Source organism: Carex rostrata, chromosome 31, assembly GCF_964058835.1.
Source record: "Carex rostrata chromosome 31, lpCarRost1.2, whole genome shotgun sequence".
NCBI classification, from domain to species: Eukaryota; Viridiplantae; Streptophyta; class Magnoliopsida; order Poales; family Cyperaceae; genus Carex; species Carex rostrata.
This window is the reverse complement of record NC_135948.1, coordinates 5,271,497-5,291,147: the sequence shown is the minus strand read 5'-3', so window position 1 is coordinate 5,291,147 and position 19,651 is coordinate 5,271,497. Positions and strand designations below refer to the sequence as shown.

The 19,651-nt window shown below is 32.9% G+C and overlaps 3 protein-coding genes across 5 annotated transcripts; 1 reads left to right on the top strand and 2 right to left on the bottom strand.

The window, feature by feature from the left end:
* Positions 1 to 2,736: 2,736 nt before the first annotated feature.
* Positions 2,737 to 5,917, bottom strand: LOC144547382 (uncharacterized). The gene is made up of 2 exons (XM_078296013.1): positions 5,595 to 5,917; positions 2,737 to 3,440 (listed from the first exon to the last, which is right to left on the bottom strand). The coding sequence occupies exons 1-2, from the start codon at positions 5,742 to 5,744 to the stop codon at positions 2,814 to 2,816; spliced, it is 777 nt and encodes a 258-aa protein (XP_078152139.1). The 5' UTR covers positions 5,745 to 5,917; the 3' UTR covers positions 2,737 to 2,813.
* A 3,245-nt stretch (positions 5,918 to 9,162) lies between these two features.
* Positions 9,163 to 11,601, bottom strand: LOC144547381 (putative F-box/kelch-repeat protein At5g24040). 3 transcript variants are annotated; one of them, XR_013509079.1, is made up of 3 exons: positions 11,464 to 11,597; positions 9,616 to 10,746; positions 9,163 to 9,383 (listed from the first exon to the last, which is right to left on the bottom strand). XR_013509079.1 is itself a non-coding variant. In XM_078296012.1 (3 exons), exon 2 carries the CDS (start codon positions 10,737 to 10,739, stop codon positions 9,672 to 9,674), a length of 1,068 nt encoding a protein of 355 aa, XP_078152138.1. In that variant the 5' UTR covers positions 10,740 to 10,749; positions 11,464 to 11,601; the 3' UTR covers positions 9,163 to 9,394; positions 9,636 to 9,671. The 3 variants fall into 3 exon arrangements, 2 of the variants coding, with proteins under 2 accessions (XP_078152138.1, XP_078152137.1); XM_078296012.1 differs by having other exon boundaries at positions 9,163 to 9,394; positions 9,636 to 10,749; positions 11,464 to 11,601; XM_078296011.1 differs by having other exon boundaries at positions 9,163 to 9,394; positions 9,636 to 10,746.
* A 5,013-nt stretch (positions 11,602 to 16,614) lies between these two features.
* On the top strand, positions 16,615 to 17,682 carry LOC144547379 (uncharacterized). Its single transcript, XM_078296007.1, has 2 exons — positions 16,615 to 16,767; positions 16,863 to 17,682. The coding sequence occupies exons 1-2, from the start codon at positions 16,618 to 16,620 to the stop codon at positions 17,487 to 17,489; spliced, it is 777 nt and encodes a 258-aa protein (XP_078152133.1). The 5' UTR covers positions 16,615 to 16,617; the 3' UTR covers positions 17,490 to 17,682.
* The last annotated feature ends 1,969 nt before the right edge of the window (positions 17,683 to 19,651 follow it).

Below are 19,651 nucleotides of genomic sequence, written 5' to 3'. Positions count from 1 at the left end.
AACTTTTAGAGACAAAATTTCTAAAAATTAGTTAACAGTTATTTAGAAACTCCAAGAGTTTCACGGATGTAGATGCTCTAAGAGTAAAGTTGCTAAATAAGAAACACATCTGCATTCCTGAAAGTGGTTTAAAAACTACCACATCATATTAGAAACTCCAAGGGTTTTAGGGATGTATATGCTCTTACAGCCGCAAAAAATCTGGTTTGAAAATATTGATCCGAGTTATTTATCACAGTATTTCTAATAAGTCAAATTATATTGTATTCTCTCTATTTTCAAAAAAAAATATTAAATGTTTCTAATATTTCAATAGAAAAAATTATAAATTATAACATATTGAAATTAGGATTTTTTAAACTGTGAATTTAATTCACGGTTTAGCCTAAAATCTAAAACTGTGAATTTTTAGTCTAGAACCGCAATTTTAATTTTTGATTTTATGAAATCATAAATTTGTTTTGCGGTTTTGAGATGGCTAAAACCATAAATTAAATTTGCGGTTTTGGAACCTAAAACTGTAAAATAAAATTGCAATTTGGATATTTTTCGAAATCTGATCAAACAGAAATTAGAATTCAAAATTTATTATTTTTATTGAATATTAATTCTTATGCATGATCTTATATTTTTATTTTAGTTTATATTATAATATTTCCTTTGTATTTTTAATACAAAAAACTACGAAGTTATCCAGTAAGTCACAGTTTCTAACAATAAACTTGTGTGGTCTAGTTGTAACTTAATATAATTTAATTTCTTACAATAAACTAGTTTGATCTTCAATAAGTCACAGTTTTCACTTATAACATTATATAGTTACAACATCTTACAAGACAATTTCTCAAAGTCTAAATAGTTAATTTAAACCATTTACATAATCTTTATATTAAAATGTGCTTGGAGATTTAATTTTCATTCTTTTTTGAATTTTTTTACTATTTATTACGTATTTTACAAAAGTGTTGTTTTAGACCATTGAATTTTGTATCATCTTATGAAATAGTAAAAAAAATCAAAAAGAAAATATAATATTTGTTCTCCAAGCACATTTTAATATAAAAATCATGTTGAACGATTTGGATCGAATATTTAAATTTTAAAAAATTATCTTGTAAGATGTTGTAACTATATAATGTTGTAAATGGATGCTCCTCTTTATCAAATACCAAATATTATTTTAATTTATGTGAGATTCTATCCAGCTAACTGATTAGTTTTAAATGTTCATATATATATTTTTTTAAATCAGTTGGCTCCACGCACGCCCCTAACAATTATATTAATAATAACAAAAGTTATTACATATTCTTAGTTTTATCTAACGCTCGTACTAATTTACCTAAATAATTACAACGCCATTAAATCGTAAAGAGTACGTGAAGCTAGCAATATATATATGCTCGCGTGATCTCGAATCTCCTCTAAATCCTCCTCCTGAGTTGCGTGTCCCTCTTCTAGCGGTATCGGTACGCCAATTGTGTATTTTCATAACTGCCAATTGTTTGTATTTTATTTTTATTAGTCGATTATTTTAATATAAGAAGTGGTCTTAACATCACTTTTGAATTAATTATTTTTGCCCAATTTTTTCTTTTATTTTAATACAAGACAAGTTTTTTTTTCTTAAAAATTCCGAGTTTCTGATTTTTACTCGAATGATTATGACTGATTCCTCCGATTCCAATTTTATTATGGACTTATCAATTCCGGAATTTATTCCAATTTTCCGAACTACGAAGGTTATACATCCTGGAAAAAGGAGCATGGTATTAATGCTCATTCAAAGCCCGTTTAGTTTATAGGGATACAAGTACAACCTAATGATTTGTCAGTCATTAGGCGGAGATATATGAATTCTGATTTGAGTATTATGAGAATATGAGAAACCTATACTGAGAGCGAGATGTTTTCAATAAGTATCGAATCAAATTCTCTTTAATGCTCGATATAGTCCGTTCAATATATGCCGACTTTTAACGACTTATGCGGAGCTGAAAATCATTTTTCATATTTCATATTTCATTGGTACTACATAATAACGAGTTATATTTAAAAAAATAGGCAACAATTAGTTTTTTTTTTTATATTAAATGGTAAAAGGCCTTCTTATCCCACATCCATTTATATTGTTTATAAAGAATTCAATTAAGTTGGAGCAATGATTCATTCCAGATTTCAAAAAATTTATTTGGCATGTGATTCAATTAAGTTGGAGCAATTGCTTTCTATGGAATGTGATTATTGGCAATGACTCAGTAAAGATTGGTTAGCTTAAGAAATCAAGCTGGATTTGAAGGAATTAAAAATATGATGTCTCCCATGCAACTCAAAGAATATAAATACTCATTATTAATTTGATCAGATGGTTTTTATTTAATTAAAAGTTTTCTGACAAGAACATTATTGTATTGGTACAATGGTACGCATTCAATTCATTAGCTTTCTATTGTATCATGCAAAAAAATATTTATTATTATTTTTCTAAGCAAGTAGTCCAAAACGATCCAGCTTTCATTTACTAAAAACTCCAAAATATTCCTTACACTTATTTTAAGAAAAAAGGAACCAACAGAAAGGCCTTAATTCTACGGGAAAATAAGAAAATAATTCAAATGCATAAATTTATTTCATACATACTACGGATTCCAGTCTGCTAACCTATCTAACTTAAACCATCACAACGGTAAGTAAGCCCCTGGGTATCCTTTATGACTAGCAACTCACATCGCGGCATCATAAACTAACTAGTGAACCTAGTTAACTGACCCATTAATTTGTAACTAGTTCATATGAAATGACACAATGACGAGTTAAGGCTTGGGTCTTCCAACAAGCATGTATGCTAAATGAACCAACTTGCGACTCCCCGTCGAATCTCCCCATTCTCTCTTCATCTCCTTCAAAATCTCATCTGATAACAATTCCACCCCTTGCTCCTTCGCCTTGACAATCGGTGACGCCGTTTTAAGTGACTGAACAAATTCATCAAGTGTCATCTTGATCTCCATCTCAAGCTCCATTGGGCTGCCTTCGGACCCATATCCAAAACTCTCAAATGGGAACGGTAATGTCTTGTATTTCTCAAGGAGAAGATATGTTCTCGGATCCCTGTATGGCAACCATGCTTCATGCACCATTTTCATCGCATTTTTCAGATTGGGTATGTCATAGCTGTAAGTCCAAACTGCAATGATTCCATGGGGTTTTTTTAGTACACGATTCACGACTGAGTAGAAAAATGGCAGGTCGAACCAGTGAACTGCGGTAGCAGAGATGATAAGGTCGATGGAATTATCACCACCCAGCATAGCAACAAGTTCGTCTTCTGAGGTGGAGATGGGGGTGTGGAGGTAGCGTACTTTTGGGTGTGGGGCTGCGTGCTCGAGTTGGGCTGCGCTCACATCAGTTGCTATCACTTGGTCATAGTGTTCTGCAATCTGATACATGACATAATTAATTGAGAAATTTAGATATATACCCAATTGTAACTTCTTAATTTAGATATTTCCCCATCAAAAATTAAAAAATAGTTATTTCCCCATCTAAACTCACTTAATTTATCAATATCCCCATCTCTTAATTAAATAACTTAAAAATGAATATTAATATTAATAAAATATTAGAAGGACATTTACACCCTTCTTCTTTATCAATGCATTTAATAAAACATAAACGTCAGAATTGAATTGAAGGTCTTCTCTATTGCAATTGTCTCTCCGCTTCCAATTTATAACAAAGATCTGATCTCGAACCCGTTCTCTCCTCTCTCAACCCCATACCCCACCTCAGGAGACTCCCTCCATCACCGTTGCCTCCTCGCACCTTGTTACGGACGCGTCATTGTTACTGATTTTAATAGGAATTTGGAAATGAACCTAGGTATCAAAGCATCATTCTATTTTGTTTTCTCTCCGGTCAAAGGGAATTAAATACTCCAAGTCAACGCTACATTCAGCCATTCAGGCAAGGAAACAATTTTCATAAGGCCGGCAATAAGGTATCTAATAGGCTCAAAGTACTGCCTGTATTTCTCTGATTGTTCGAGTCTTCGAAAACATCACTAAAATCAAGCCCGGATAAAAGAAAATATATATATATATATATATAATTTGTGATTGTACAAAAATATCAAAAGGATTAGATGAATTGAACAAAACAAATAGTGGGATTTTTTTTTACCTGAACCTTGAGATTTAGTATTGTCAGCAAAAACAGTAAACATTATGGTGTAATTTCCATATTCCCTGATCTGATTATAGCATATATTTTTCTTTTGTTGATTGATTGCACTTTTGTTTATGTGGGTCTTAAGTATAGAGTTTCGGCTAATACTTTTGTATAAAAACCCTGAGACCATGTAGAATAATAGTCTGCAACAGTATCTAGATAAACTGCTATTCTTTTCCATTGCTTTTCACCCCATGACTAACCAAACAGCAAGAAATTTGGAAAGGAATAAAAATTTGGGGTCTGGAGTTGAGAGAGGAGAGAACATGTTTGAGATCATATCACTGTAATGAATTGAGAGTGAAGAAACAAGGGAGAAGACCTTCAATTCTGACATTGTTTTTATTCTTTCTGTTACAGAAGAATAAAGAAGAAGGGTACAATTGTCCTTCTAAAGATTTATTAATATTAATATTTATTTTTAAGTGATTTAATTAAGAGATGGGGATATTGATAAATTAAGTGAGTTTAGATGGGGAAATAACTAATTTTGAATTTTTGATGGGGAAATAACTAATTTTGAATTTTTGATGGGGAAATATCTAAATTTCTCTCATTAATTAAAGATAGGTACATTTTTTTAAGTATTGTTCCGGTACCAATACATTACAATACAAGCACCAGAACGGCAGCAAACATCATAATGCATGGACAATTGTGGAATGGCAGGTACCTTTTACCAGTACTTCTCTGTGGGTACTGCAGCGGCTGTATTGGTCATGACTGATATTTAAATGGCAGATGGAAATGCTTATTGAAAACCATTGGGTTCCATTCAAATCTTTTCTGTGTAATGAGATTTAGAGAAAGAAAAAAAGAATCAAATTTTTATTATCTTGCTCAGATCTTTACGAGCATCTGTACATGGGTATTTACAATTATAACTCAATTCTATTCTAGCTCTTTGGCTATATTCCGAAAATACTTGTTGCTGGATTGTTACTTAATTACAGAGATGCTAGGCACTAAATATGGCTTAACGGCTATATCATTTATAATTTTATACAAGCTGTTTTTTTTTCCCGTAAATGAACCTATGATAATTTTGGGAGACCAATTTCCTATTTGTCAACAGTGTACTTATCTACTGCTATATCAGAGGGAAGTTTCTACATAACCTATTGATACAAGCATGTATCATATGTCATCAGAAATTAAGAACCAGAGATGCTTAGATGGAGAAAGGGGAGGTAGCACAATTGGCTAGAAAAATGTTCTAGAGTTGTTATATCCAAAGGTCGAGAGTTCGATGCCCCTGCTACCAAGTTTTCAAAAAAAAAAAAATGCTTAGATGCACTTTCAACCTTTTATTAAAATAATGAACCGTTACTCGGAGATGGGGAGAGATCGGATTAAGAGATTACGCTGAGGGCAGCTTGGCCGCTGCCAGTGCCAGCGTCCCAAGCGACCTTGTGCTCGGGAGTGAGCGACGCCAGCATAGAGAACCATTCCTTGGGATAATTCGGCCGCATCTGCGCGTATTGCTCCGCTTTCTTGTCGTACACACCGGCCATCTCCCCTCTTCGCTCTTTTCCTCTTTTTAAAATTTACTCTCTCTATCTCTCAGAGTTGAGCTTGGTTTGATGAATTTGGATCAATTTCTTCGGGATAAATTTATATTGGCCGGATTTGATGAATTCAATTTGGATTTGGAGACTGATTACAGTGAAAAGAGTGCGGAGTCAAAGATAATTAGTCAAAAGATTCCTCAAAACTTAGCCGATTTTTGTTTGAATCTTTTTCTTCTTTGAAATGCTTCCGAGACAACAGATTTTTCACTGTATTCAATTGTAGGAGACATACACTGGTGATGCCCCGAACGGATAAGTTCTAATCCCTTTATAGCTGAAGTGCTGTCCCATTTGGAAACTAAGACGTGTAAAAATTATTAGATACTTGTTCTACAAATTTCTCAAACTGACGTGTTCTAATTTGAGTTCTTAAAATGCATGGAGTATCAGAAATAGAAAAATTGTCAAAAACGTATTTTTAGACTACCTGGCTCTTCACTGCGTCCGTACTGGCTCCCGAATTTTCTTTTTTAACTTTATGCATTTCTGTGTGCGTCCGTACTGTGTTCGGACTTTTTGTTTTCTGAAAATTCTAAAATTGGCTAAAATTTAGCTAAGTAGTGAGTGCGTATGCATTGATGGTTCCGTGCATCTAGGCTCGGACTTTTCGTCTATTCAGTGCTGGAGCCTTGGAAATTCTTCTAAGTGTTGAGTGTGTCCACGCTAAGGGAAATTTTCTTCAATTTCTTCATTTCCTGCAAATTAAGACTGAGCAAACGCAGTAACTTGATTCTAGGTGTATTATATTTTTTTTACGTGCAAAATAAAAGATATTTGGTGTTATTTCATGATAAAAACCAAATCGAATGTGTATATAATTTATGTCAATCAGTTGTATTTCATCTTCTTCATGTTGTATTTCATATTCTACTAATTATTTTTCATTTTCTATTGGTTTGACTTTCATGTTTGATTTGTTGTCTTTCATTTTTTTTCTAGTTGTTCTTCAGTTTCTACTGGTTGTTTTCATTTTTTACTGGTTGTCTTTCATTTTTTTCTATTTATTTTTCATTTTATACTGATTGTTTTTTTTTTTATATTCTACTGATTGTTTTTCATTTTCTACTGGTTGTTTTTCATCTTCTTCTAATGTGTTTTATATTGTACTGCTTGTCTTTCATGTTCTACTTATTGTCTTTCATGTTTAACTTTGTCTTTCTTCTACTACTGGTTGTACATCTTTTTCTAGTTGTATTTTGTCTTATACTAGTTGTCTTTCATCTTCTTTTATTTATTTTCATATTATTCTAATTATCTTTCATTTTTTTACTAATTATTTTTCATCTTCTACTTGATGTTTTTCATTTTGTTTTAGTTGTCTTTCATCTTCTATTGATTGTTTTTCAAGTTCTACTAATTGTTTTTTTATTTTCATTTGGTTGTCTTTCATCTTATATTGGTTGTCTTTCATGTTCTACTAGTTGGCTTTATTTTCTTCAGGTTGTTTTTCATTTTCTGTTAATTTTTTTTTCTCTTTTTATTGTCTTTTATCTTCGATCTCGTAATTGTGTTTAATCTTCTTCTAATTGTAATTCATCTTTCAATGGTTGTCTTTCATAAAATATTAGTTGTTTTTCATATTCTACTTTTATGTCATATTCTTATAGTTGTCTTTCATATTATACTAGTGTCTTTTATTTCATTTTAGTTGTTTTTTTTATCTTGTACTATTTTTTTTTCATCAAACAATGATTTTCTTTCATTTTTTCTAATTATATTTCATCTTACTATGAACACATGTAATAAGTTGAGAAACAAATTTATAAAATTATGATTAATGTATTGGAGAAAGCCAACAAAAATAATATTATAAACATATAACACAAATACGAATAAACAATTTATAAAAAGGAACACTCACCTAAATATGTTTTTTGAAACTAAATATATATTTTTATTTAAAAAAAAATCACATGCAGTATATGGTTCCATAAAGTCCATAACTTCCGTGCAGCAAGTCTCAACATGACACCTGATGGTCTTGGTATGAGTTCTATTTGTTATACTTCTCTTGCCAATGATCATTCTCCAAAAATTTCATCAGGTTTGTTTTTGCATAAGTTTTGTTGGTCACTAAATTTTGTTCTTTGTTAGTAATTGATTACTCAAGTTTGTTTTATTTCTATAAATCTATTGAATTTTTTATTTGTTTCAGTCAAGTCATATATAACCTTTCTATCTAAAATAATAATAAATTATAACCTTTTTGTTAGTATTTTGAATGCAATGAGTATATTTCCGTTAGTATTTTGGATGAAATGAGAACAATTCGTTAATTTTTTTAGATGAAAAAATTAGAGAGTGACTTGATTGAAACAAATAAAAAATCCATTAGCTACGACAAATCAAACTTGAATGACTAATTCATAACAAAAGGTAAAATTTAGTAACCTCCAACAAAATTTACCATTATTTCTTTATATGGTATCATTCTCTAGCATGTACAGTGAAGCTAGTCTGTTTGTGCTACAAAACCAAACATTCGCTTATTTTTCAAATTTGGATTTTTATTGCTATGAATGGAGGAGCTGATTTGTTGATGTACCAAACAAAACATAAGTTCATTTAGTATTTTTCATTTTTTTTTTTAACTGAAATTGTTCTTGAGAGCAATATTTCGAAATTACATCTGTTCCGATTCAAATTTCCTGCTCTCCTCTCTATCTCTCTTCTCTCTCTCATTCTCATTCTAAAGAGAGAAAAAAAAGATAGCAGCATGCTGTAATCTCATTCTGATTCCAAGATTCCAACTTCCTTGGTCATTAGATGCTCTTTTATATATAAAGTATGATAAAATCATAACGTTTCTGATAAATGTAGAAGACCAGTAAATTGAGAGAGAAGTATTTCTTTTATTAATGATTTCTTAATCTCATCACATTTACAAGGAGGCTTTATATAGCCTTGTAGAATCTTGTAGAATCATCTACAGAAAGCCTAACAGCTGTCCTAACAACCTTGCTAAACAGAATTACTTAACAGCTGTCCTAACAATATTTCCTAACAACCTTTGACTGTGGTCAAACTTATGTTACATCTATCAGTTTCACGTAAAATTAAGTTGAGATATCTATTCTTTGTACTAGTTGTAGGCATAACCACTTAACCTGTCTTGCGAAAAGATAAATTTGATTCGCACGTGCACATGCGCCTGCAGGACAAAAACCAGGTTTTCACTTTTACTAGACCATATTTTATTGAGAGAGATTTGCAGTTTTGTTCCTTTAGAACTTTCATAACAGTACTGAACTTGCTGGTGATTGTAAAAAAAAAACATAATAAGAATTTTAGTTATTGTAATACTTAAAATTGTTTATAGATATGAATATCAAAAAATTACTTTATAATGAAATTCAATGCATTGTATAAAAAGTTAAACAAATAGAAATAAATAGCCAACATGATGAATGGTTACAAGACATCAAATTTCTACGTATTAAAATATTAGATTGAATCGTAATAAATACTAACATAATAACTCTTGAGTGAGAATAAAATTAACCCTAGTGGCAAAAGTGACAACCAATATTCAAGCGATCTCTTATCTTAATATGCTAAAAGACACCTCAAATCTAGCCTTGACTCTTGTGTACCTAAAACCAACATAAGTGAAAACATATGAGAGAAGATTTCTTGGTCCAGTATCCACCAATGTATTTGTAAAGTTCAAGTGGCAGTACTAAGTACTAGTCAGTAGACAAATTTGTAATACCAAAATAACTTTGCAGGAGCAAAGACAAGTAAAAGAGTTAAGAAGGTATTCCAATTAGAACAACTTAATTAAATTTCTAACAAATTAAACAAAAAGCCAAACTAATACTAAGTTAAACTTACTTGGCTTTTAATGCATGCGTAATTGATATCACAGAGCTATACTAGACTAGGCACAAACCAAGAGTCCACTGAATCAAAAGGGCAAGGCAGCACCACACTTGTACCATCTCCTATGTCGTATCTACAAAGATATCGCCCTTCTTTCAAGAAGTAAATACAATTTCCTTTGAATCCAGCAAAGTTACTAGCACAGAAAGATAACCCACGATAATATTGCAGAAACAACATTTGGTCACCGATATCAGTGATTTTCACCCAGCAAGGTTTCTCTTCTCCATCACCGAAATAAAGACAGTATATATCAAAGTGGCATTGCTCACCCACATAATACTGGAACAACCTTAGTATCTTTCCTCCTGACTCAACCAAAATTGTGCAACCCTCTAGAAGAGGGTTTGTGCCCTCTGGTGGTGCGACTTGATAAGCCAATTTTTTGGTGGCAATATCAATAACATTTGTAATGTCAGTATCTTCATTGTTACTAAAGTATTGTCCCATATAAATTGCATTAGCACTGCCGCCAACCCCTTCTACATAGACCCAATCGTCAGCCTTAGGTCGCCAAAAAGCCATCCTTGCAGGTGGGGTATTCCATTCCATGTCAAAACAATCCGCATATCCTGATATAACCACAATATCGCCGCCTTCTTTTGGATCTGGACCAATATAGTCTGGGCACCCACAGACTTTAACACAAGGAGTCCATATTTTATCATGAGTAAGAGGATTAAGGAGAAACAACTCGAAACTTGTTGAGTGACAGGCAAGTAGGTAGCGGCATGCGGGGCCCTTGAGCCAGGCACGACGAGATCCTGGACAGAAGATAGAATGAACTTTACCTGACGAGAGGCAGTAGAAGCGAATGATGGCGTTTTCATGGTGTTCTTCAGGGTCTTGACGGCACTCTAGAAGCCAGGGGAGTTGTGGGGGAGGATCGGTGACTGGGGCCGACAAATTCCACCTCTTGCACACAGCACGGAAGTGTATGAAATCAGAGATATCATGTAGCTTTTTGGAGAAGAGATGGAGAATGTCTTGTGGAAGTTCTGACCAGTTTCTCTCATGGCTTAGGACGCCATCGGTAGAGCTTCTTGCATTAGGCATTATCTCACTTCTGGAGGAAAAAAGTGTAATACGAAGATTTAATTTCCAAATTGCTTTTTCAGGGTATCTCCATTCACCTCACAAAACAAATAAATGAAGGAAAACCTACATTATAGAAAAGAAACGCAAGTAAACAATGGTCATTTAATTTCCTTTTTGGTTTGAGTACATACCATTAAGTTCATTCAAGGCCAGTTTAGGTTAGCAGAGAATATATTTCGAATTAATACATAATAAAGAGCTATATTTTAAAATTCAGTAACAATTAAGTTTCTTATTAAATGGAAAAGGGCTTGTTATTCCACATCCATTTATATTGTCCATCTATAAAGAATTCAATACATTGAACTTATGAAAGTGTTTAGTTGAAGCAATGTAATGATTCATTCCAGATTTCAAAAGATTTCCTTGGGCATTCTATGGAATGTGATTATTGGCAACGACTCATCACATTCTAGGGAATGTGATTGTGGGCAATGACTCAGTAAGATTAATTAGCTTAAAAAATCAACATAGATTTGAAGAAAGTAAATATAGGATGTCTCCTATAGACTGAAGCACACAATAACAGTAAGCTCTAAAACTGGTAAGTGGTACTGGTACTACACAAGTACTGAAGCACACAATAACAGTAAGCTCTAAAACTACTGATTACACAGTATTATTAATCTATTACAATTTACCAACATCCATTCCCAATAAATCGATAAATTAGAAAAATAACCATGGAGGCCGGACAGCCGCAGGGGACGGGAACGGCATCCGGCGGAGGGGCGGTCGGCGATCCACGCGGAGACGGGAGAGAAAGCGGGTTAGGGTTAGCGGATTGAGGCGCGCAGGAAAGAGGAAAAAGGGAGAAAAGTATTTTGGGGCAATCAAAAGAATATTAGTTAGGCCGTATCAATAGATTTTGGGCTACTAGAATAAAACAAAAATAAATTCTGAAAAATAAAATCTCACATAAGTTGCGTTTTTAATATTTAGATATCTATTTTTTAAACTTCAGAGATATTTCTAAAAACTATATATTTCATGCCATATATTTTTTACTTAACTTTGTGATTTTTTCCGTAAACTTTGCACAAGTTTACTTAAATTTGATAAAAAAAATATATGAATGTTTATTGGTATGAGATGGTTGTACTAGTACAAATAATTAAGATTGTGTTGGTGTTGTTTTTCATAGAAGTACATTTTTCTCTTTTCTTTTTGAGGAGTGAAATTGCCAAATAGGTCAAGACATTGTGAAAAACAGAGATCTAGGATTTGTGTTTTATGTAATTTCTTCTTTATTGTTTTTTCTAGAATCTGGAGGAATTTTCATAAGTTTTGCAGTAGTTATTCACTGATTGTTTCCATTTAAAACAAACTAAAATATACAGAAAGTAATTCATATGTTATTTAAATAATCTGTTGAGACTTGAGAAGGGCAAAATCGTCCAAATGAATTTAACTTTGGTTGTGCACTGTGTTTGCTGCAATGTGGTTTTGTCGCTCTTAATAGTGCCTCAGTTAAAATTGGGGTTGGCTGCCTCTCACCTGTTCTTTTCAAGCATTCAGATCCACATAATTAGTTTATAAGATTATTCTAGCATTGTGCAACCCACCCTATTTCACATAAAAAACAGGTTTTTGGTATGAAGATAATTGAACAGCTCTTGAATTTATGCGGTTCAAATACAAAATAGGTGTGCTGAACATAAATTAAATTTTCAAGACCTCATTTTATGCAAGAAATGGGTTAAATTAAAATAATGATACAAGAAATTAGGTCACAAATTGCGAGTAAGAAGAATTACACATTTATGATTAAGCAATCAACTAACCAATCAGTAAGGATCAACAACTAAAGTGTAAAACAAACTAAATCATTGCAAGTCCTGCCATCTATAAAGGCAGAGCACATTTGTCTTGTGTTGATACTGTTAACAACAAATTAAAACCAACATCAATTTTGTAGTATAATAACAGCTAGCAATAGGCTTTGAAAATAAATAGCACAGAAAAAATATATATATATATTGGGTGCATCACAGTGGCCAAAGAGAATTTTTTTTAGTGGTGATCAATTAAGCTTATTTGTAAAGGCTTTTGCGAAAAAAAAATGGGGGCATCACAGTAGCAAAAGAGAAATTTCTTAGTGGTGATCAATTAAGCTATTTGGATGCTGACCCCGCTTCTTGATCCAAATGAGCTTCCATTTCTAAGTCTTGTTTGCGTCAATTGATTTTTCTTGTAAAACAAACAATACGAGATATTTTCAATAAAAGCAAACACTGAGATTTGAACCAACTTCGTATCATTGTTTCCAGAGACATACTCTACAACCTTCCAGTACTTTTTGCAAACACTCCCTATCTATGTTATACTTCAAATTAACATTTGTATCCGTATCGGACACATGTCGGATATCAATACACGTCTGATATAGTACCGATACGTATTAAATACTTGAATATATATCACAAACCAAATCTTGGTGGAGTGGTTAATATTTATGAGAATAGTCTAATTAATAAATTATAACACGTCCGATACGGCACCGATACGTATCTGTTAAACATTTAATCTATTCTTATAAATTATAGCTTCATTTAGTAAATTAGACTTTTTTTTTTTGAAAACTTAATAGTAGCTACCAAGGTTCGTGAGGAGGAATCGAACTCTCGACCTTTGGGTATAACAACTCTAGGACATTTTCCTAGCCAATTGTGCTACCTCCCCTTTCTCAAGTAAATTAGACTTTTGCAATATATTTATTTATTAATCGGCCATTTTTATTAATATCCCTAAAAACAAAGAAAATTTTAAAAATGCCCATGTCCCCAAATTTTTATCAAATATGCCCTGACCGCCTGGACCCAGGGCGGCCCAAAACACACAGTGAGGCGCCCGTGGCTGGGGCGCCCCATGGTCTTTGCCTTTTTTTTTTATTATTTTTTTTTTTTATAGAGATGTTAGAATTTTGATTTGAATAATTTTGTGAAAAAAAAGTTTTCTTATTTAGAGTGTATGCCAAAAAGTAAAATATTTGATATATTTACGAAGTGATGTCGTAAATTTTTATAACTTTGATTTTTTTTATTTTTATTTTTTTTTGGTGAACTTTGATTTTATTTGTCAATTGGATATCACAAGTCTAAATATAACACTAATAAGGACTTGGCTTTTATTATGGTTTTTATAATATATGTATAATATACACATACACATACACATACACATACACACACATATACACATACATATACATATACATATACTAATAAGGACTTGGCCTTTATTATGGTTTTTATAATATATGTATAATATACACATATACATATACTAGTATTTTGATTTAAATAATTTTGTGAAGAAAAAGTTTTCTTGTTTAGAGTGTATGCCAAAAAATAAAACTTTTGGATATATTTATGAAGTGATGTGATGCACGAACGATCAAGAAATTGGAAAAAGTAATGGAAAGATAGATTTGGTTCTGAGATCACACATTAAAAACTCAATTCTTTGATAAAACTGAATACATTAAAAACTAACTTCTGCCAAAAGACATGACTTCTATTTAAATACAAACCCTAAAAACATAAAATACATAAAAAAAAAACATAAAAGACCCTGAAAAGTCTAAAATTATAAAGAAAGGTCCAAAAGTCCATGAAGGAAGGCTCGGATCGCGAATCTGAGCCCGAAAATGGGTGAAACGAATCTATAGATTTTTTTTTGATCCGGTTTTGGGCTGTGGAGTTCCTGCCAAAATTTTAGCCCGATCCGACGGACGGATCAAAAGTTACGCCCCTTTTCGTGAAGCATGCGCAGGACCATATTGCATCATGATGTCGTAAATTCATATAATATGCAATAAATTTTTTTGGCAGGACCATATTGCATCCGACGGACTAAAATAGTATGTGTATATATGTAGCTTTGTATATGTATATGTATATATGTATGTGTATGTGTATATGTGTGTGTATATGTATATGTGTGTGTATGTGTATATGTATGTGTATGTGTATGTGTATGTGTATGTGTATGTGTATGTGTATATTGAGGAGGGTTCAAATGCCTCCATGTTTTTGTGCCTTCATCATGCCTCCATCTCTCTCCATCATTTTCAAAGTTCAAACAGTCGATCCGAACCGTTCAATCTAACCTCCATACTAAAATATGTTTGGAGACCAAATTTTATATTTTTAGGAATTTTTTTACTATTTTTTTAGATAGGTAAAAAAATACTGTTTTTAGATGGTTCAGATTTACTGATTTTGTACCTATCTAAGAAAATAGTAAAAAAATTCCTAAAAATATAAAATTTGGTCTCCAAACATATTTTAGTATGAAGGTTAGATTGAACGGTTCGGATCAACTGTTTGAACTTTGAAAATGATGGAGAGAGATGGAGGCACAAAAACATGGAGGCATTTGAACCCTCCCCGTGTATATTATACATATATTATAAAAACCATAATAAAAGTCAAGTCCTTATTAGTGTTATATTTAGACTTGTGATATCCAACTGACAAATAAAATCAAAATTCACCAAAAAAAATAAAAATAAAAAAAATCAAAGTTATAAAAATTTACGACATCACTTCGTAAATATATCAAATATTTTACTTTTTGGCATACACTCTAAATAAGAAAACTTTTTTTTCACAAAATTATTCAAATCAAAATACTAACATCTCTATAAAAAAAAATAAAAATAAAAATAAAAAAAGGCAAAGGCCATGGGGCGCCCCAGCCACGGGCGCCTCACTGTGTGTTTTGGGCCGCCCTGGGCCCAGGCGGTCAGGGCATATTTGATAAAAATTTGGGGACGGGCGTTTTTAAAATTTTCTTTGTTTTTAGGGATATTAATAAAAATGGCCGCTTATTAATTAGACTTTTTATAATTATTTAAATGTAATATATAAATTAATAAAAAATAATATATATATATAAAAAAAATAGACGTATGTCACGTATCGTATCATATATTTTTAAAAATGATCGTATCACTATATCCGTATCGTATCCGATACGATACCCGTATCCGTATCCATACAACATAGCTCCCTATTAGTTTTTTTTTTTTTTTTTAGAATTTAATTGAAGTTTCCAATTTTCAAACTTGGCCTTTTAAATTTGGGTTTTTGTGTATGTACAAGTCCTATAATTAGAATAATCAAGTTTCTGGATTAAACTGTAAGTAGCAAATAAATAAGAACGAAAATAAAATTAAGAGAAATTGGTAAACAATAACAAAAAAAATAAAGAGATTTGACCGAAGTACCTGGTAATTCCTATTTGGGATGAGCGATTTCATCCACTTCCCAAATCCAGTAGAAGAAGGGGCATCGCAGGATGGAGGGGAAAAGTGGCGACACGGCAGTGGCGACGGAAACGGCAATAGCGGAGGAATGCAGGATGGAGGGGAAAAGTGGCGACGGAAACAGCAATAGGGGAGGAATGGGAACGACAAGGAGGAATTGATACGGCAGAGACAAAGACCCTGTGAGAGAGCGAATTTTATTGGTTGTTTTTGCAAGGTGGGTCCTACTCATGCATAGAAGTTGTAATTCGCTGGTATTATGTTGTTTATGATGAAACTTGGTAGTTGGTACCCCTCTGTAAATGGATTTCCGAAAAGCAGAAAAAAAAAGTCAAACTCGGAACCAATCACAAGCTTTGAGCATTGGAACGCATTAAGAAAAGAGAAATCTTTTGACTAATTATCTTTGACTCCTCACTCCTTTCACTGTAATCAGTCTCCAAATCCAAATTGAATTCATCCAAATTTATCCCGCAGAAATTGATCCAAATTCATCAAACCAAGCTCAACTCTGAGAGATAGAGAGGGTAAATTTTAAAAAGAGGAAAAGAGCGAAGAGGGGAGATGGCTGGGGTGTACGACAAGAAAGCGGAGCAATACGCGCAGAGGCGGCCAAAGTATCCCAAGGAATGGTTCTCTATGCTGGCGTCGCTCACTCCCGAGCACAAGGTCGCTTGGGACGCTGGCACTGGCAGCGGCCAAGCTGCTCTCGGCGTAATCTCTTAACCTATCTCCACCCCAATACCACCCGCACAATTTTAAAAAGAGGAAAAATGTACCTATGTTTAATTAATTATGTCATATACCAGATTGCAGAACTCTATGACCAAGTAATAGCAACCGACGTGAGCGCAGCTCAACTCGAGCACGCGGCCCCACACCCAAAAGTGTGCTACCTCCACACCCCTATCTCCACCTCAGAAGATGAATTTGTCGCCATGCTGGGTGGTGATAATTCCATCGACCTTATCATCTCCGCTACCGCAGTTCACTGGTTCGACCTGCCATTTTTCTACTCAGTTGTGAATCGTGTGCTCAAAAAACCCCATGGAATCATTGCAGTTTGGACTTACTGCTATGACATAGCCATTCTGAAAAATTCGATGAAAATGGTTTTTGAAGCAGTGTTGCCTTACAGGGATCCAAGAACATTTCATGCCTATGAGAAATACAAGAAATTGCCATTCCCGTTTGAGAGTGTTGGGTACGGGTCCGAAGGCAGCCCAATGGAGCTCGACATGGGGTTTGAGATGACATTTGATGAATTTATTGAGTCACTTAAAACAGGGTCGCCATTTGTCAAGGCGGAGGAGCAAGGGGTGGAACTATTATCAGATGAAATTTTGAAGGAGATGAAGAGAGAATGGGGAGATTCCACAAGGAGTCGCAAGTTGTTTTATTTAACATACATGCTTGTTGGAAAACCCAAGTCTTAAATGGTCATTATGTCATTTCATATCGACTAGTTACAAAATAAATTCATAATTGTTAATTACAGTTATGGATCGGATATTGACTTTTTAATAAATGTATCAGCATAAGAAATGAGAACCTTTGTATCAAACAATAAAATGAAAAGCACAATTACTGTTCTCTTGATATGATATATTGTCAGCTTTTTAATTTTTTTCACTATGATATTTAAGTTCATCCAAGTACTGGTAATCTGGTCAACGATCTACAAAAATTGCTTCAATATGTTACAGCTATTTTAGACACAACTCCCCTTTTGGTTTCCTTGTCTGAAAAAATAAAAAGCATCTTTATTGCTACAATATCAATTACAAAACTGATAACAGAAGCAATGGAGAATAAAACAACATGAACAAACAAAAATCTCATTAATTGTCTGTCAAAAGAGCAAGGTTTATTTATCATCCATGCAAAACGCTATAAAAAGGAAACTCCGACCATATTCCTTTTTGTGAATTTGAAACCTAAAAGGCGTTAGCATGATTAAAAGGCAAAACTCATTAAATAACTGTATCTGGGGAAGGAACAGCAGCGGCAACTCCAGGTTCTTTAGGTCCTTCTAGTTCAGCAATGCGTTTCTCCAGAGCACTATACCTTTCGTCTATAGAATTATATACATGACTTACCTGAAAAAAAAAAGTAATATAAAGAAATTGGAAACTGTCACTTGATATGAATCTGAAAAGAAACTGTTCTCAATTCAGTGTCAGTAGGTATGGCTTGGTCATTCCGTATTGTTAAGTACCAAGTTTTGCTAGAACAGTACAAATACAAAACCAAAGAAAGAAAATATAGTCTTTTGTCAATAACACCTAATTATACATTTCATGCTCAAATAACACTCTCGGTTCTCATTATCCTGATATATAAAATCAATGAAACAGGGAAATAACTGTACTGGAAAATTTACACATGTAGTTTAATATTAACACACTTGTCCTCACTTTTCTAAGCACCAACTGAACAATCAAAGAGTCATTAGCAGTTGTGAAATGACTTCTCTGAGCAAGTTCAAGTTGATAATTTCTTAAAAACAAGTTGACTAGCAAAGGATGCATCTAGTTATAAATTGATTTTCCTGAGCAATGTTCAACTTGGGTAAGGGAAGTCGGGAAAACTTTGCCTAACTCGACCTTGAGTCTAATAATTGGCCATCTTTGTAAATTACGCAAAAATGTCATGATCTTTTTTGCTCAAAAAAATTAAGAAAACGAGTGTACTTTGCATCAAGCAAATCAAATAGTCAGAACCCCACAATTGTCCACATTCTGCTACTGCTTTCAATTTTGTAAAACTAAAAATATTAAATATTTAGGCCACTAAGAAATCTCTAACTATTTACAAGAGGTGTAAAGGTTGCTATAATTTATAAGAATTTTTAACAAATTTCTTAATAAATGCAGCTTTAACCAAGTAGCTAAACAGGTAAAACTCTATGATTAGAAGCTTGCATTACATTTTTTAGAGATGCCCCTACATGCAGCGATAGAAGCAAGAGATTCTCAAATGCTCTTTGTAAACACAATCAATGTCACATGTGCCACTCTCCTAATTCTTTTAAAAAAAAATTACAGTCTTATCTTTCTCATTTTCAAGAAGGTAGATTGCTACAAATGACTAGAAGTTTGGGCATTTTTTCACATATATTTTTCAAAACAGAAAGGATATATTCTTGTCAAGATATTCTACTAGATTATGGAGATTTGGAAAGATCCTTACAGATCCTAGAGATTTGGCAAGATCCTTACAGATCTTTTATTCTTTGGAATATATAGCATATATGTAAATATATTATAGAATAGGTTTCCTTCCTTTATTGTGCATAATGTGCTTATAAGAGATGGTGTACACTGCATTGTGGACCTTGTGGTATACAGAAAACTTTTGATAATAACTATTTCTTCCGGTTTCAATTCTGCCTAAATCTTGTCAATTCTTTGGGGAGCACATGTTATGATGGGTACATTTGGTATGACCATTTGACAGGTGCATCTCAAATCACATTCTTTTTTCCTTGTATCAAGATACTTCTAATTAGGAATGGAAAACCATAATGTTGTTTATTCATTTAATATATAAAAATGCATCAAACTGTTGGAAGTTGAACATGTAATCAATTATGACT

What these genes read in the sequence shown, in the direction of transcription:
- LOC144547382 (XM_078296013.1), bottom strand. Translation starts at nt 5,744, where the DNA reads ATGGCCGGTGTGTACGACAAGAAAGCGGAGCAATACGCGCAGATGCGG. An exon ending in GCGGCCAAGCTGCCCTCAGC is followed by an intron (nt 3,441 to 5,594) that starts GTAATCTCTTAA and finishes GTCATGTATCAG; the next exon opens with ATTGCAGAACACTATGACCA.
- LOC144547381 (XM_078296011.1), bottom strand. Translation starts at nt 11,501, where the DNA reads ATGCCGTTCCCGTCCCCTGCGGCTGTCCGGCCTCCATG. An exon ending in GCGGCTGTCCGGCCTCCATG is followed by an intron (nt 10,747 to 11,463) that starts GTTATTTTTCTA and finishes TTCCTCCAGAAG; the next exon opens with TGAGATAATGCCTAATGCAA.
- LOC144547379 (XM_078296007.1), top strand. Translation starts at nt 16,618, where the DNA reads ATGGCTGGGGTGTACGACAAGAAAGCGGAGCAATACGCGCAGAGGCGG. An exon ending in GCGGCCAAGCTGCTCTCGGC is followed by an intron (nt 16,768 to 16,862) that starts GTAATCTCTTAA and finishes GTCATATACCAG; the next exon opens with ATTGCAGAACTCTATGACCA.